At 44.2% G+C, this 18,335-nt stretch overlaps 1 protein-coding gene and 1 pseudogene across 1 annotated transcript in view; both read left to right on the top strand.

Annotated features, from left to right (window-relative positions):
* Positions 1–1,299: 1,299 nt before the first annotated feature.
* On the top strand, positions 1,300–6,017 carry LOC124018226 (annotated as a pseudogene).
* Positions 6,018–10,785: 4,768 nt separating this feature from the next.
* Positions 10,786–18,335, top strand: part of LOC124018217 (alpha-1,3-mannosyl-glycoprotein 4-beta-N-acetylglucosaminyltransferase C-like) — a 29,046-nt gene continuing 21,496 nt past the window's right edge. The window contains exon 1 of the mRNA XM_046333477.1: positions 10,786–10,826. Within this exon, the coding sequence (XP_046189433.1) occupies positions 10,786–10,826 (41 nt within the window). The remainder of the gene's footprint in view (positions 10,827–18,335) is intronic.

Here is an 18,335-nt window from a genome sequence, read left to right as displayed (position 1 = left end):
ACAGCAGCACATAGATCTTCTGTACAGATACTGTCAGACCAGGGACCAGACAGTAAATCTCAGTAAGTCAAAACTAATGGTGTTCCAAAAAAGGTCCAGTCGCCAGGACCACAAATACAAATTCCATCTAGACACCGTTGCCCTAGAGAAAAAAACGACACATACCTCAGCCTGAACATCAGCGCCACAGGTAACTTCCACAAAGCTGTGAACCATCTGAGAGACAAGAAGGGGCTTCTATGCCATCAAAAGGAACATCGAATCCTGTTATCAACACTGGACTAGGGCCTAATGTGATAACACTGGACTAGGGCCTAACGTGATAAAACTGGACTAGGGCCTAACGTGATAACACTGGACTAGGGCCTAACGTGATAACACTGGACTAGGGCCTAACGTGATAACACTGGACTAGGGCCTAACGTGATAACACTGGACCTAACGTAGGGCCTAAGGGCCTAACGTGATAACACTGGACTAGGGCCTAACGTGATAACACTGGACTAGGGCCTAACGTGATAACACTGGACTAGGGCCTAACGTGATAACACTGGACTAGGGCCTAACGTGATAACACTGGACGAGGGCCTAATGTGATAACACTGGACGAGGGCCTAACGTGATAACACTGGACGAGGGCCTAACGTGATAACACTGGACTAGGGCCTAACGTGATACACTGGACTAGGGCCTAACGTGATAACACTGGACTAGGGCCTAACGTGATACACTGGACTAGGGCCTAACGTGATACACTGGACTAGGGCCTAACGTGATAACACTGGACTAGGACCTAACGTGATAACACTGGACTAGGACCTAACATGATAACACTGGACTAGGGCCTAACGTGATAACACTGGACTAGGGCTAACGTGATAACACTGGACTAGGCCCGTATAACACTGGACTAGGGCCTAACGTGATAACACTGGACTAGGGCCTAACACTGTGATAACACTGGACTAGGGCCTAACGGACTGATAACAAAAACAAGACTTCCTTACTCAAACTCACCAGAAGTGGAATGGAACTAAAGTGGAATTTGCGCAATGGATGTCAGAGATTTGTTTGTGTTCTTGCTAGATGATTCCACGTGCATCAGTATTTTGTGATAAATGTGAACATTGACAGGGCACTCTGAGTATTACATTCCAAGTGTGTCTCTTTTCCAGTAAACTGTAAATGAACTTCACAAGTACTTCCCGATCATAATGAATCCTTCAAAGTGATGTGTTGTTTACCAATGTCTTTATAAGTTGCTGCACCAAAACCCATTTCTCTATCGTTCTGTTGCAAAGCAGGACAGGAACATCACATTCATTCCCAGCACATCAACTTAAGAGGTATGGTTCCCACTTGTTTAGTTTTTGTCTTAATTATATTACTGCAGTTTAAAGACACAATATATAAACTGTACGGATTTTCAATGGTCATTTCGATCATTACAACCATCGATTTATTGAAGAATATAGATGATCAATGTGTTATGAGCTGATTCTAACTGTGTTGTCCAGTCATCAATCTATGTTCCTATTACTGCACTGGTTCTGTTTCTATTAGAGTCTTTGTAAACACACCAATAGCTTCTGTATAAACTAGCATGTTGATCTCCTGTTAGTCCTGTCATCAATCTATGTTCCTATTACTGCACTGGTGCTGTTTCTAGTAGAGTCTTTGTAAACACACCAATAGCTTCTGTATAAACTAGCATGTTGATCTCCTGTTAGTCCTGTCATCAATCTATGTTCCTATTACTGCACTGGTGCTGTTTCTAGTAGAGTCTTTGTAAACACACCAATAGCTTCTGTATAAACTAGCATGTTGATCTCCTGTTAGGCCTGTCATCAATCGTTCCATCTGTCTCATTTGAGAGAGGTTACGTTTCCGTTCCATCCCTCAACTGGCAACAAAGTGGCAGAGTCAAGCTGTTCAAATGACACATTCACATATTCTGCATGCTGCTTTTCAACAGCTTGTATTCTTGTCGATCCCATTGACAGTAAAGGTTCCCATCATGTAATTTATAAGCAGATGTTTCCTGTTCTTCTGTTTGTATGACACCAGTGATTTACTGTCCATTTGGGTCTCTGTGTTCTTCTCCCTGATGTTTTAGGTTATGGCTCTGAGCAGACCTCTGACTTTGGGGCTCTGTGTTCTTCTCCCTGATGTTTTAGTTATGACACCAGCAGATTCTGACTCTGACCATTTGGGGCTCTGTGTTCTTCTCCCTGATGTTTTAGGTTATGGCTCTGAGCAGACCTCTGACTTTGGTCTCTGTGTTCTTCTCCCTGATGTTTTAGGTTATGGCTCTGAGCAGACCTCTGACTTTGGTCTCCGTCTTCTTCTCCCTGATGTTTTAGATTATGGCTCTGAGCAGACCTCTGACTTTGGTCTCTGTCTTCTTCTCCTGATGTTTTAGGTTATGGCTCTGAGCAGACCTCTGATTTGTTTTAGGTCTCTGTGTTCTTCTCCCTGATGTTTTAGGTTATGGCTCTGAGCAGACCTCTGACTTTGGGTCTCTGTGTTCTTCTCCCTGATGTTTTAGGTTATGGCTCTGAGCAGACCTCTGACTTTGGGTCTCTGTGTTCTTCTCCCTGATGTTTTAGGTTATGGCTCTGAGCGGACCTCTGACTTTGGGGCTCTGTGTCTTCTCCCTGCTGGTTCTGCCAGGCCAGATGGAGAAGTGTGAATGCCAGGGTCCTAGAGGAATGCCTGGGTTTCCTGGTTCTCCTGGCCCTCGTGGGCCTGCTGGGCTTTCTGGAGGTAAATGAGTTGCAAGCTTAGTACGACTGCCTTAGCCTATCATAAACCAAAATATAAGACGGTTGATTTTGGAGGAAACTGTCACTTTAAGCATGTACATTCATTTGCGTACCTGATGATGGAGAACAAAGAACTCTGAATTACCTCAGTTAGATAAACCCTCCTACTCCTACAAACAGGCTTTGTCTGTACCAGTTGCCAAACATAACTGGGGCTGGGGTATAATGTGAAAGCCCAATCCGGTATATTTCCTGCTGTTAGCCTTTGATAAAACATAAAACATAAAAAAACAATAACATAGACTGTTGATTTTGTAATAAAGTGCCACTTTAAGCCAGATCATACTGCAGAGCACTTTACAGGCCAATTGAAGCTGTCTTTGGTGTGTACAGTATGGTGATGAACCCGATCCCTGTTGTCTCTCCATAGGCATGCCTGGACTTCCTGGTCCACCTGGAGAGAGAGGTAGAGTCTGACAGGGTCACGACACCCTTCATGTAAGGGGTCACAACACCATTCATTCATGTAATGGGGTCACAACACCCTTCACGTAAGGGGGTCACAACACCCTTCATGAAGGGGGTCACAACACCCCTTCACATAATGGGGTCACAGCACACCCTTCATGAAGGGGTCACAACACCCTTCACATAATGGGGTCACAACACCCTTCACATAATGGGGTCACAAACCCTTCACGTAATGGGGTCACAACACCCTTCACATAATGGGGTCACAACACCCTTCACATAATGGGGGTCACAACACCCTTCACATAATGGGGGTCACAACACCCTTCACATAATGGGGTCACAACACCCTTCACATAAGGGGGTCACAACACCCTTCACATAATGGGGTCACAACACCCTTCACGTAATGGGGTCACAACACCCTTCACATAATGGGGTCACAACACCCTTCACATAATGGGGTCACAACACCCTTCACACAATGGGGTCACAACACCCTTCACGTAATGGGGTCACAACACCCTTCACATAATGGGGTCACAACACCCTTCATCATTTTTTGGGGTCACAAGACAAAGACCTCTGAAGACCTCAATTAGATAACCACATCAACTGGGTTAACTGCCTGTTCAGGGCAGAAGGACAGATTTGTATCTTGTCAGCTCGGGATTTGAACTTATCCAACGCTCTAACCACTAGGCTACCCTGCCGCCCCATTAAAAGGGGCTGTGGGGTAAGTGAATTAATAGTAAAGCTGTGAATGTTATTCTTAGATAATGAAACAAAGATCCTTAACAAGGTCAGATGACTCAAGTATAGACTGGTAACTTGTTTCTAATTTGTATGTAAGTGTCTTTCCTCATGCTGAACACATTTGACTCTACAACCCATAAAGCCTATCAGGATAGATTTACCTCCATCTTGGTAATTTGGGAAGTCCATCCACATCTATATTATCTCCTATCATTATACAGCCATCCACACCTCTATTATCTCCTATCATTATACAGCCATCCACATCTAACTCTCTATTATCTCCTATCTCCTATTATACAGCCATCCACACCTCTATTATATCTATCATTATCTCCACACCTCTATCATTATACAGCCATCCACATCATTATACAGCCATATTATCTCCTATCTTTATACAGCCATCCACACCTCTATTATCTCCTATCATTATACAGCCATCCACACCTCTATTATCTCCTATCATTATACAGCCATCCACACCTCTATTATCTCCTATTTATCTCCTATCATTATACAGCCATCCACACCTCTATTATCTCCTATCATTATACAGCCATCCACATCTCCATTATCTCCCTATCATTATACAGCCATCACACCTCTCTATTATCTCCCTATCATTATACAGCCATCCACATCTCTATTATCTCCTATCATTATACAGCCATCCACACCTCTATTATCTCCTATCATTATACAGCCATCCACATCTCTATTATCTCCTATCATTATACAGCCATCCACATCTCTATTATCTCCTATCATTATACAGCCATCCACATCTCTATTATCTCCTATCATTATACAGCCATCCACATCTCTATTATCTCTCCACAGGGCCACCTGGACCTCCTGAACTCTCTGGGTTCCTTGTTTGAGTTGGTGAAGATGAACGAGTCCCAGGTCCACCTGGTCCACCTGGACCCCGGGCCCCTGCAGGAGCTACTGGTATACAGCTGATTGATCTCTTCCTGGTTATGTATTTATTATTTTGTTCTCTCTAGTCACACCTTCTGTTTTCACAGACTTAGACCTGGAACCCCTACAAGAAAGCTTGGTCAAACTGGAGCTGGGTAAGGAAGTGAATTTCAGAGCATGAGGATATGTACTTGAATGCAACATTACAGATCCCGGATCTTAATTTGATCACTCTGTTGTCACTGAGAATTTTCCTGCACAGTAGTAAATGCAAGCGTTTAGTGTCCTCGGGTTTTTAAAATGCTTCTAAAGTTTTAACTTCCACTTAGAAATGTCAGACTTGTTTTGCCTTAACAAAACATGGATCATCAATCCCCTGCAAATAATGTCCATTCATTATAATCCATAACAATTCATATTTCCTGTTGCTGCAGGATCATTTTCCTGCTGTGTGAAACTGGCTCAAATTAAGATACTGCATCCGTAGATTATATTGTCTCTTACTAAGTATCCGTTCAACGTAAATGATGCAGTATTGGTAATTTGGGAAAAGGAGGTGTGAATTTAGTCATGTGTTGGCATTTGTGAAATATGAAAAGGCAACTTTTGTTTCCCCTTTTAATGTTAGACTGACTGCATTAATACCTGGTTTCTCTTCAGCCATAAACTATGACTTCACCAGAAGAGTTGACAAGAAGTACTTTGTGTCACACAAGAGACCGGGTTCCTTTGCCGATGCTGTTCGGTTCTGTACCAAGAGGGGCTTGGTGTTGGCTTTGCCCAAGAACCGGGAGGAAAACACTGCTCTCACTCAGGTCTTTGAAGGGGCTTTGAAGAATGCATGGCTCAATGTGGACAACAGGAAAGAGGGGAAGTTTCAGGTAGATCTGCAAGGCCATCCCCTCACCTTTTTCCAAATGGGCAGATGGGGAACCAAAAGTGCCTGATGGGGATAGGGGCTGTACAATGTTGACAGAGTCAGGTGCATGGCAGGTGACATATGATTGCTCCTTCAATGCCTATATCGTGTGTGAGATATAGGGACATGTCTATGAAAAGCTGTTTCAGAGTTTACCATGAAAGCTTTCTTCTTCACTTCTCTAGGTCTTGTCTCTGGGTCTTGTCTCTAGGTCTTGTCTCTAGGTCTTGTCTCTAGGTCTTGTCTCTAGGTCTTGTCTCTAGGTCTTGTCTCTAGGTCTTGTCTCTAGGTCTTGTCTCTAGGTCTTGTCTCTAGGTCTTGTCTCTAGGTCTTGTCTCTAGGTCTTGTCTCTAGGTCTTGTCTTGTCTCTAGGTCTTGTCTCTAGGTCTTGTCTCTAGGTCTTGTCTCTAGGTCTTGTCTCTAGGTCTTGTCTCTAGGTCTTGTCTCTAGGTCTTGTCTCTAGGTCTTGTCTCTAGGTCTTGTCTCTAGGTCTTGTCTCTAGGTCTTGTCTCTAGGTCTTGTCTCTTGTCTAGGTCTTGTCTCTAGGTCTTGTCTCTAGGTCTTGTCTCTAGGTCTTGTCTAGTCTTGTCTCTAGGTCTTGTCTCTAGGTCTTGTCTCTAGGTCTTGTCTCTAGGTCTTGTCTCTAGGTCTTGTCTCTAGGTCTTGTCTCTAGGTCTTGTCTCTAGGTCTTGTCTCTAGGTCTTGTCTCTAGGTCTTGTCTCTAGGTCTTGTCTCTAGGTCTTGTCTCTAGGTCTTGTCTCTAGGTCTTGTCTCTAGGTCTTGTCTCTAGGTCTTGTCTCTAGGTCTTGTCTCTAGGTCTTGTCTCTAGGTCTTGTCTCTAGGTCTTGTCTCTAGGTCTTGTCTCTAGGTCTTGTCTCTAGGTCTTGTCTCTAGGTCTTGTCTCTAGGTCTTGTCTCTAGGTCTTGTCTCTAGGTCTTGTCTCTAGGTCTTGTCTCTAGGTCTTGTCTCTGGAGTCTTGTCTCTTGTCTCTAGGTCTTGTCTCTAGGTCTTGTCTCTAGGTCTTGTCTCTAGGTCTTGTCTCTAGGTCTTGTCTCTAGGTCTTGTCTCTAGGTCTTGTCTCTAGGTCTTGTCTCTAGGTCTTGTCTCTAGGTCTTGTCTCTAGGTCTTGTCTCTAGGTCTTGTCTCTAGGTCTTGTCTCTAGGTCTTGTCTCTAGGTCTTGTCTCTAGGTCTTGTCTCTAGGTCTTGTCTCTAGGTCTTGTCTCTAGGTCTTGTCTCTAGGTCTTGTCTCTAGGTCTTGTCTCTAGGTCTTGTCTCTAGGTCTTGTCTCTAGGTCTTGTCTCCAGGTTTTTATCTTATACACATTTTCAGTTCTTCACATTTCATATTTTTATTCAAATGAGCTCATTAAAATGTGGGTCACAATATAAAATGGAAAGGTAAACTTGTTGATTAAAGCAGTAAACACATTGACTTTGGTACTTGTCTGTCTCCTTCATTCTCCTTCTCTCTGAACTGATTGGCTACTGATCAAACACATTTTACTGTGATTGTACTTGTCTGTCTCCTTCATGCTCCTTCTCTCTGAACTGATTGGCTACTGAGCACATGGCTACTTTGACCTACAGTTTGATGACAGAGCAACTATGTATTTCCAAACAACAAAATATCAAGTTAAACTTTAATGAATAGGCTGACATAGACCTGACACAGACCCCCCCCTAGTAAAGCAACGCATCTCAACACCAACTGAAGATGTTGTTTGTGAAGGAGACCCTCCTTACTGCTGGTTTTATAGGTTTCTCTGGAGACGTAATGACAGGTTATCCGTACCACCAGAGGGTGAAGGGGGACCTGTATCAGTGATGTTGACCAGATAGACAGACCCTCTGCTGAGATATAACACCCCATGTACTCGCCTAAGATTGAACTTTTCTGTCCCACGTATCATATGACCGTGTACAAAACCAAAATGACATTTATTTTTTGTGCATATAAAAACATGTCAATGGTATACAATGTCTGCCAATGGTACAAATATAAGTGCAATACAGAACTCAGATCTACTCTGAATCTACACAGAGCTGTACTGCTGTGTGTTCCCTGTGTTCACTGTTCTGGGACCAGGAAGTCTACTTGAATCCATGTCTCTCTAAGTTCTACATATTATCATCAGAGGGTGGAGTGTATCAGGGATGTTGACCAGATAGACAGATCACCTGCAGATCACCTCATGTACTTGCCTATGGTTATAAAATGTAATGTTTTTTGTCAAATGTGTCGTATATATTACTTACAAGCCGGGGCGGCAGGGTAGCCTAGTGGTTAGAGCGTTGGACTAGTAACCGGAAGGTTGCAAGTTCAAACCCCCGAGCTGACAAGGTACAAATCTGTCGTTCTGCCCCTGAACAGGCAGTTAACCCACTGTTCCTAGGCGGTCATTGAAAATAAGAATTTGTTCTTAACTGACTTGTCTAGTTAAATAAAGGTAAAATAAAAAATAAATAAAAAGCCCTTAACCAACAATGCATTTAAGAAAAATACAAAAAACGATAAGAAAAACAAATCATTAAAGAGCAGTAAACAACAATAGCAGGGCTTTATACAGGGGTTACTGGTACATTGTCATTTAGCAGACGCTCTTATCCAGAGCGACTTACAAATTGGTACAGAGTCAATGTGGAGGCTATATACAGGGTTCTGGTACAGAGTCAATGTGGAGGCTATATACAGGGGTTCTGGTACAGAGTCAATGTGGAGCTATATACAGGGTTCTGGTACAGAGTCAATGTGGAGGCTATATACAGGGGTACTGGTTCAGAGTCAATGTGGAGGCTATATACAGGGGGTACTGGTGCAGAGTCAATGTGGAGGCTATATACAAGGGGTACTGGTTCAGAGTCAATGTGGAGGCTATATACAGGGGGTACTGGTTCAGAGTCAATGTGGAGGCTATATACAGGGGTTCTGGTACAGAGTCAATGTGGAGGCTATATACAGGGGGTACTGGTTCAGAGTCAATGTGGAGGCTATATACAGGGGGTTCTGGTACAGAGTCAATGTGGAGGCTATATACAGGGGGTACCGGTACAGAGTCAACGTGGAGGCTATATACAGGTGGTACTGGTACAGAGTCGATGTGGAGGCTATATACAGGTGGTACTGGTTCAGAGTCAATGTGGAGGCTATATACAGGGGGTTCTGGTACAGAGTCGATGTGGAGGCTATATACAGGGGGTTCTGGTACAGAGTCGACGTGGAGGCTATATACAGGGGGTTCTGGTACAGAGTCGAGATGTGGAGGCTATATACAGAGGGTTCTGGTACAGAGTCGATGTGGAGGCTATATATAGGGGGTTCCGGTACAGAGTCAATGTGGAGGCTATATACAGAGGGTTCTGGTACAGAGTCGATGTGGAGGCTATATATAGGGGGTTCCGGTACAGAGTCAATGTGGAGGCTATATACAGGGGGTACCGGTACAGAGTCAACGTGGAGGCTATATACAGGTGGTACTGGTACAGAGTCGATGTGGAGGCTATATACAGGTGGTACTGGTTCAGAGTCAATGTGGAGGCTATATACAGGGGGTTCTGGTACAGAGTCGATGTGGAGGCTATATACAGGGGGTTCTGGTACAGAGTCGACGTGGAGGCTATATACAGGGGGTACTGGTACAGAGTCGACGTAGAGGCTATATACAGGGGGTTCTGGTACAGAGTCGATGTGGAGGCTATATACAGGGGGTTCTGGTACAGAGTCGATGTGGAGGCTATATACAGGGGGTTCTGGTACAGAGTCGATGTGGAGGCTATATACAGGGGGTTCTGGTACAGAGTCGAGATGTGGAGGCTATATACAGAGGGTTCTGGTACAGAGTCGATGTGGAGGCTATATACAGGGGGTACCGGTACAGAGTCGATGTGCCGTGTCACCGGTGTCGTGGTAATTGTACATGTAGGTTGAGTTATTAAATTGACTATGGAGTTGGAGTTGTAACAGCGTAGAAGGGGTGCGGGGGGAGGGAGAAATGCAAGTTGTCTCCTGAAAATTTTATGTAAATACAAGAATTCCTCCAATATTCTTTATGTGCAACTTGTTAAGTTATTTTGGGTGGTATGGTCATTTCCGGTTACAACTTGTTAAGTTATTTTGGGTGGTATGGTCATTTCTGGTTACAACTTGCAGAGTTGTTTACATGCTGCTGTGAGTTCTGTTGTTAACCTTACTTTGCTACCTAACAACTTTACAGTTTTTAGTTTTAAATTACAATTTCTATTTTTAGTTTTTCCCTCTCGACTTGGTTCTACAGGACCTCCACCAGCCGAAGCTAAGTAGTAACATTAACATGATGCTTTATCTGGACGTGATTCGTCAGGACCTCCACCAGCCGAAGCTAAGTAGTAACATTAACATGATGCTTTATCTGGACATGGTTCTACAGGACCTCCACCAGCCGAAGCTAAGTAGTAACATTAACATGATGCTTTATCTGGACTTGGTTCTACAGGACCTCCACCAGCCGAAGCTAAGTAGTAACATTAACATGATGCTTTATCTGGACTTGGTTCTACAGGACCTCCACCAGCCGAAGCTAAGTAGTAACATTAACATGATGCTTTATCTGGACTTGGTTCTACAGGACCTCCACCAGCTGACTAAGTAGTTCTTAACATGATGCTTTATCTGGACTTGGTTCTACAGGACCTCCACCAGCCGAAGCTAAGTAGTAACATTAACATGATGCTTTATCTGGACATGGTTCTACAGGACCTCCACCAGCCGAAGCTAAGTAGTAACATTAACATGATGCTTTATCTGGACTTGGTTCTACAGGACCTCCACCAGCCGAAGCTAAGTAGTAACATTAACATGATGCTTTATCTGGACATGGTTCTACAGCACCTCCACCAGCCGAAGCTAAGTAGTAACATTAAAAAACATCATCAAAAGTTGTGCTATAAATTCTCGGACAACCCAAAGATTCCTAGATGCCCCTCCAGACTTCCTCCGCCTACCCAAGGACGTCAGAGTACAAAAATCAGTTAACCACCTAACTGAAGAACTCAATTTAACCTTGTGCAATACCCTAGATGCAGTCGCACCCCTACAAACAAAAAAACATTTGTCATAAGAAACTAGCTCCCTCGTATACAGAAAATATACAGAAAATACCCGAGCTCTGAAGCAAGCTTCCAGAAAATTGGAACGGAAATAGCGCCACACCAAACTGGAATTCTTCCGACTAACTTGGAAAGACAGTACCGTGCAATATCGAAGACCCCTCACTGCTGCTTGATCATCCTAATTTTCCAATTTAATTTAATTTTGATACTGTCACAAAGCTAACTAAAAAGCAGCATTCCCCAAGAGAGGATGGCTTACACTTCAGCAGTGATAAATTATTTTCTTTGAGGAATAGATCATGATCATTAGAATACAAATTCCGGACTCCTCTTTAAATCTGCGTATTCCTCCAAAGCTCTGTTGTCCTGAGTCTGCACAATTCTGCCAGGACCTAGGATCAGGGGAGACACTCAAGTTCTTTAGTACTATATCTCTTGACACATTGATGAAAATGTGGCCTCTAAACAGCTAAGAAGCTGCATACTGGACACTATTCAACTAAACTACTGAAAGAGCTGCTTCCTGTGCTGGGCCCTCCTATGTTAAACATAATAAATGGATCTCTATCCACTGAATGTGTACCAAACTCACTAAAAATTGGCAGTAATAAAGCCTCTCTTGAAAACACCAAACCTTGTTGAAAAAAGCTCTCTAGGTTGAAATGTCAGAATAATAGTAGAGAGAATTATTTCTTTCAGCTTTTATTTCTTTCATTACATTCCAAGTGTGGTCAGAAGTGTATATACACTAAATTAGTATTTTGGTAGCATTGCCTTTAAATGGTTTAATTTGGGTCAAACGTTTCAGGTAGCCTTCCACAAGCTTCCCACAATAAGTTGGGTGAATTTTGGTCCTCCTGACAGAACTGTTTATAGGCCTCCTTGCTCGCACACACCTTTTCAGTTCTGCCCACACATGTTCTATAGGATTGAGGTCAGGGCTTTGTAATGGCCACTCCAATACCTTGACTTTGTTGTCCTTAAGTCATTTTGCCACAACTTTGGAAGTATGCTTCGGGTCATTGTCCATTTGGAAGACAAATTTGCTACCAAGCTTTAACTTCCTGACTGATGTCTTGAGATGTTGCTTCAATATATCCACATAATTTTCCTCCCTCATGAAGCCATCTATTTTTGTGAAGTGCACCAATCCATCCTGCAGCAAAGCACAACATGTTGCTGCCACCCAGTGCTTCATGGTTGGGATGGTGTTCTTCGGCTTGCAAGCCTCCCCTTTTTCTCAGTTCTATTTTTGTTTCTTCAGACCAGAGGACATTTCCCAAAAAGTACAATTTTGTTCCCACGTGCAGTTGCAAGCCACGTAGTCCGACTTCTTTATGGTGGTTTTCGAGCAGTGGCTTCTTCCTTGCTGAGCGGCCTTTCAGGTTATGTCGATATAGGACTCATTTTACTGTGGATATAGATACTTTGTACCTGTTTCCTCCAGCATCTTCACAAGGTCCTTTGCTGTTGTTCTGGGATTGATTTTCACTTTTCGAACCAACGTACATTCATCTCTAGGAGACAGAATGCATCTCATTCCTGAGCGGTATGACGGCTGCGTGGTCCCATGATGTTTATACTTGCATACTATTGTTTGTACAGATGAATGTAGTACCTTCAGGCATTTTGAAATTGCTCCCAAGGATGAACCAGACTTGTGGAGTCTACAATATTTTCTGAGGTCTTGGCTGATTCCTTTAGATTTTCTCAATATGTCAAGCAAGAGGCACTGAGTTTGAAGGTAGGGCTTGGGAAATACATCCAGAGGTACACCTTCGATTGACTCAAATTATGTCAATTAGCCTATCAGAAGCCTCTAAAGCCATGACATAATTCTTTGAAATTTTCCAATCTGTTTAAAAACAGTTAACTTAGTGTAGGTAAACATCTGATCCACTGGAATTGTGCTACAGTCAATTATAAGTGAAATAATCTGTCTGTAAACAATGACTTGTGTCATGCGAAGTAGATGTCTAACCGACTTGCCAAAACTCTAGTTTGTTGACAATACATTTGTGGAGTGGTTGAAAAACGAGTTTAAATCACTCCAACCTAAGTGTTTGTAAACTTCCGACATCAACTGTACATCCTATGCCATGGTAGCCAAAATAGCTTTAGCGCAGCATTTTATACATGACAGGATGTTAATGATGAGATGTTAACTGCTTAATTCACTCCAAGAACCACACCTGTGTGGAAGCACCTGCTTCAATATACTTTCTATCCCTCATTTACTCAATTGTTGTATTTTGGCAGTTACCTGTATATATTGTAAGGCTACATCTATTTTCATACTTAAATGTGGTGCTTTTATCACAAAGTGCACAATTGAAGTCAACATTTGGATTTGCCCCCTCTCTCCAGAGTACCTGACTATTGGTCTGTTCTCTCTCTCTCTCCAGAGTACCTGACTATTGGTCTGTTCTCTCTCTCTCTCTCTCCAGAGTACCTGACTATTGGTCTGTTCTCGCTCTCTCTCTCTCCAGAGTACCTGACTATTGGTCTGTTCTCGCTCTCTCTCTCTCTCCAGAGTACCTGACTATTGGTCTGTTCTCTCTCTCTCTCTCTCTCCAGAGTACCTGACTATTGGTCTCTCTCTCTCTCTCTCCCAGAGTACCTGACTCTGTTCTCTCTCTCTCTCAGAGTACCTGACTATTGGTCTGTTCTCTCTCTCTCTCTCTCTCTCAGAGTACCTGACTATTGGTCTGTTCTCTCTCTCTCCAGAGTACCTGACTATTGGTCTGTTCTCTCTCTCTCTCTCTCTCCAGAGTACCTGACTATTGGTCTGTTCTCTCTCTCTCTCCTCTATTGGTCTGTTCTCTCTCTCTCCAGAGTACCTGACTATTGGTCTGTTCTCTCTCTCTCTCTCTCTCTCTCAGAGTACCTGACTATTGGTCTGTTCTCTCTCTCTCTCTCTCTCTCTCTCTCTCTCTCTCTCTCTCTCTCTCTCTCTCCAGAGTACCTGACTATTGGTCTGTTCTCTCTCTCTCCAGAGTACCTGACTATTGGTCTGTTCTCTCTCTCTCTCTCTCTCCAGAGTACCTGACTATTGGTCTGTTCTCTCTCTCTCTCTCCAGAGTACCTGACTATTGGTCTGTTCTCTCTCTCTCCAGAGTACCTGACTATTGGTCTGTTCTCTCTCTCTCTCTCTCTCTCTCCAGAGTACCTGACTATTGGTCTGTTCTCTCTCTCTCTCTCTCTCCAGAGTACCTGACTATTGGTCTGTTCTCTCTCTCTCTCTCTCTCTCTCTCTCTCTCTCTCTCTCCAGAGTACCTGACTATTGGTCTGTTCTCTCTCTCTCTCTACCTGACTATTGGTCTGTTCTCTCTCTCTCTCCAGAGTACCTGACTATTGGTCTGTTCTCTCTCTCTCTCTCTCTCTCTCCAGAGTACCTGACTATTGGTCTGTTCTCTCTCTCTCCAGAGTACCTGACTATTGGTCTGTTCTCTCTCTCTCTCCAGAGTACCTGACTATTGGTCTGTTCTCTCTCTCTCTCCAGAGTACCTGACTATTGGTCTGTTCTATTGGTCTGTTCTCTCTCTCTCTCTCAGAGTACCTGACTATTGGTCTGTTCTCTCTCTCTCTCCTCTCTCTCTCTCTCCAGAGTACCTGACTATTGGTCTATTGGTCTGTTCTCTCTCTCTCTCTCAGAGTACCTGACTATTGGTCTGTTCTCTCTCTCTCTCTCTCAGAGTACCTGACTATTGGTCTGTTCTGACTGACTTTGGTCTGTTCTCTCTCTCTCTCAGAGTACCTGACTATTGGTCTGTTCTCTCTCTCTCTCTCAGAGTACCTGACTATTGGTCTGTTCTCTCTCTCTCTCCAGAGTACCTGACTATTGGTCTGTTCTCTCTCTCTCTCCAGAGTACCTGACTATTGGTCTGTTCTCTCTCTCTCTCTCAGAGTACCTGACTATTGGTCTGTTCTCTCTCTCTCCTGACTATTGGTCTGTTCTCTCTCTCTCTCTCCAGAGTACCTGACTATTGGTCTGTTCTCTCTCTCTCTCTACCTGACTATTGGTCTGTTCTCTCTCTCTCTCCAGAGTACCTGACTATTGGTCTGTTCTCTCTCTCTCTCTCCAGAGTACCTGACTATTGGTCTGTTCTCTCTCTCTCTCTCTCTCAGAGTACCTGACTATTGGTCTGTTCTCTCTCTCTCTACCTGACTATTGGTCTGTTCTCTCTCTCCTGACTACCTGACTATTGGTCTGTTCTCTCTCTCTCTCTCTCTGTTCTCTCTCTCTCTCCAGTACCTGACTATTGGTCTGTTCTCTCTCTCTGGTCTGTTCTCTCTCTCTCTCCAGAGTACCTGACTATTGGTCTGTTCTCTCTCTCTCTCTCTCCAGAGTACCTGACTATTGGTCTGTTCTCTCTCTCTCTCTCTCCAGAGTACCTGACTATTGGTCTGTTCTTCTCTCTCTCTCTCAGAGTACCTGACTATTGGTCTGTTCTTCTCTCTCTCTCTCCAGAGTACCTGACTATTGGTCTGTTCTCTCTCTCTCTCTCAGAGTACCTGACTATTGGTCTGTCTCTCTCTCTCTCTCTCTCAGAGTACCTGACTATTGGTCTGTTCTCTCTCTCTCTCTCTCTCCAGAGTACCTGACTATTGGTCTGTTCTCTCTCTCTCTCTCAGAGTACCTGACTATTGGTCTCCAGAGTTCTCTCTCTCTCTCTCCAGAGTACCTGACTATTGGTCTGTTCTCTCTCTCTCTCTCTCTCCAGAGTACCTGACTATTGGTCTGTTCTCTCTCTCTCTCTACTGACTATTGGTCTGTTCTCTCTCTCTCAGAGTACCTGACTATTGGTCTGTTCTCTCTCTCTCTCTCTCTCTCAGAGTACCTGACTATTGGTCTGTTCTCTCTCTCTCTCTCTATTGGTCTCTCTCTCTCCAGAGTACCTGACTATTGGTCTGTTCTCTCTCTCTCTCCAGAGTACCTGACTATTGGTCTGTTCTTTCTCTCTCTCTCTCTCTCCAGAGTACCTGACTATTGGTCTGTTCTCTCTCTCTCTCTCTCTCAGAGTACCTGACTATTGGTCTGTTCTCTCTCTCTCTCCTGACTATTGGTCTGTTCAGAGTACCTGACTATTGGTCTGTTCTCTCTCTCTCTCTCTCTCAGAGTACCTGACTATTGGTCTGTTCTCTCTCTCTACCTGACTATTGGTCTGTTCTCTCTCTCTCTCTCTCTCTCTCTCTCTCCAGAGTACCTGACTATTGGTCTGTTCTCTCTCTCTCCTGACTATTGGTCTGTTCTCTCTCTCCAGAGTACCTGACTATTGGTCTGTTCTCTCTCTCTCTCTCCAGAGTACCTGACTATTGGTCTGTTCTCTCTCTCTCTCTCCAGAGTACCTGACTATTGGTCTGTTCTCTCTCTCTCTCTCCAGAGTACCTGACTATTGGTCTGTTCTCTCTCTCTCTCTCTCTCAGAGTACCTGACTATTGGTCTGTTCTCTCTCTCTCTCTCTCTCCAGAGTACCTGACTATCTGGTCTGTTCTCTCTCTCTCTGACTCCAGAGTACCTGACTATTGGTCTGTTCTCTCTCTCTCTCTCTCAGAGTACCTGACTATTGGTCTGTTCTCTCTCTCTCTCTCTCCAGAGTACCTGACTATTGGTCTGTTCTCTCTCTCTCTCTCTCTCCAGAGTACCTGACTATTGGTCTGTTCTCTCTCTCTCTCTCTCCAGAGTACCTGACTATTGGTCTGTTCTCTCTCTCTCTCTCTCTCTCAGAGTACCTGACTATTGGTCTGTTCTCTCTCTCTCTCTCCAGAGTACCTGACTATTGGTCTGTTCTCTCTCTCTCTCTCTCAGAGTACCTGACTATTGGTCTGTTCTCTCTCTCTCTCTCTGTTCTCTCTCTCTCCAGAGTACCTGACTATTGGTCTGTTCTCTCTCTCTCTCCTGACTATTGGTCTGTTCTCTCTCTCTCCAGAGTACCTGACTATTGGTCTGTTCTCTCTCTCTCTCTCTCTCCAAGTACCTGACTATTGGTCTGTTCTCTCTCTCTCTCTCTCTCTCAGAGTACCTGACTATTGGTCTGTTCTCTCTCTCTCTCTCTCTCTCAGAGTACCTGACTATTGGTCTGTTCTCTCTCTCTCTCCAGAGTACTCTCTGTTCTCTCTCTCCAGAGTACCTGACTATTGGTCTGTTCTCTCTCTCTCTCTCCAGAGTACCTGACTATTGGTCTGTTCTCTCTCTCTCTCTCTCTCTCTCTCCAGAGTACCTGACTATTGGTCTGTTCTCTCTCTCTCTCTCTCTCTCTCTCTCAGAGTACCTGACTATTGGTCTGTTCTCTCTCTCTCTCTCTCTCAGAGTACCTGACTATTGGTCTGTTCTCTCTCTCTCTCTCTCTCTCCAGAGTACCTGACTATTGGTCTGTTCTCTCTCTCTCTCTCCAGAGTACCTGACTATTGGTCTGTTCTCTCTCTCTCTCTCTCTCCAGAGTACCTGACTATTGGTCTGTTCTCTCTCTCTCTCCAGAGTACCTGACTATTGGTCTGTTCTCTCTCTCTCTCCAGAGTACCTGACTATTGGTCTGTTCTCTCTCTCTCTCCAGAGTACCTGACTATTGGTCTGTTCTCTCTCTCTCTCCAGAGTACCTGACTATTGGTCTGTTCTCTCTCTCTCTCCAGAGTACCTGACTATTGGTCTGTTCTCTCTCTCTCTCTCTCTCCAGAGTACCTGACTATTGGTCTGTTCTCTCTCTCTCTCTCCAGAGTACCTGACTATTGGTCTGTTCTCTCTCTCTCTCTCCAGAGTACCTGACTATTGGTCTGTTCTCTCTCTCTCTCTCTCTCCAGAGTACCTGACTATTGGTCTGTTCTCTCTCTCTCTCTCTCTCAGAGTACCTGACTATTGGTCTGTTCTCTCTCTCTCTCTCTCAGAGTACCTGACTATTGACTCTTCTACCTGACTCTTGGTCTGTTCTCTCTCTCCAGAGTACCTGACTATTGGTCTGTTCTCTCTCTCTCTCTCTCCAGAGTACCTGACTATTGGTCTGTTCTCTCTCTCTCCAGAGTACCTGACTATTGGTCTGTTCTCTCTCTCTCTCTCTACCTGACTATTGGTCTGTTCTCTCTCTCTCTCCAGAGTACCTGACTATTGGTCTGTTCTCTCTCTCTCTCCAGAGTACCTGACTATTGGTCTGTTCTCTCTCTCTCTCCAGAGTACCTGACTATTGGTCTGTTCTCTCTCTCTCTCTCCAGAGTACCTGACTATTGGTCTGTTCTCTCTCTCTCTCTCTCTCTCTCTCCAGAGTACCTGACTATTGGTCTGTTCTCTCTCTCTCTCTCTCTCCAGAGTACCTGACTATTGGTCTGTTCTCTCTCTCTCTCCAGAGTACCTGACTATTGGTCTGTTCTCTCTCTCTCTCCAGAGTACCTGACTATTGGTCTGTTCTCTCTCTCTCTCTCTCCA

Source organism: Oncorhynchus gorbuscha, unplaced genomic scaffold, assembly GCF_021184085.1.
Source record: "Oncorhynchus gorbuscha isolate QuinsamMale2020 ecotype Even-year unplaced genomic scaffold, OgorEven_v1.0 Un_scaffold_437, whole genome shotgun sequence".
Classification (NCBI taxonomy): domain Eukaryota; kingdom Metazoa; phylum Chordata; class Actinopteri; order Salmoniformes; family Salmonidae; genus Oncorhynchus; species Oncorhynchus gorbuscha.
This window is presented reverse-complemented; position numbering and strand designations above follow the sequence as displayed.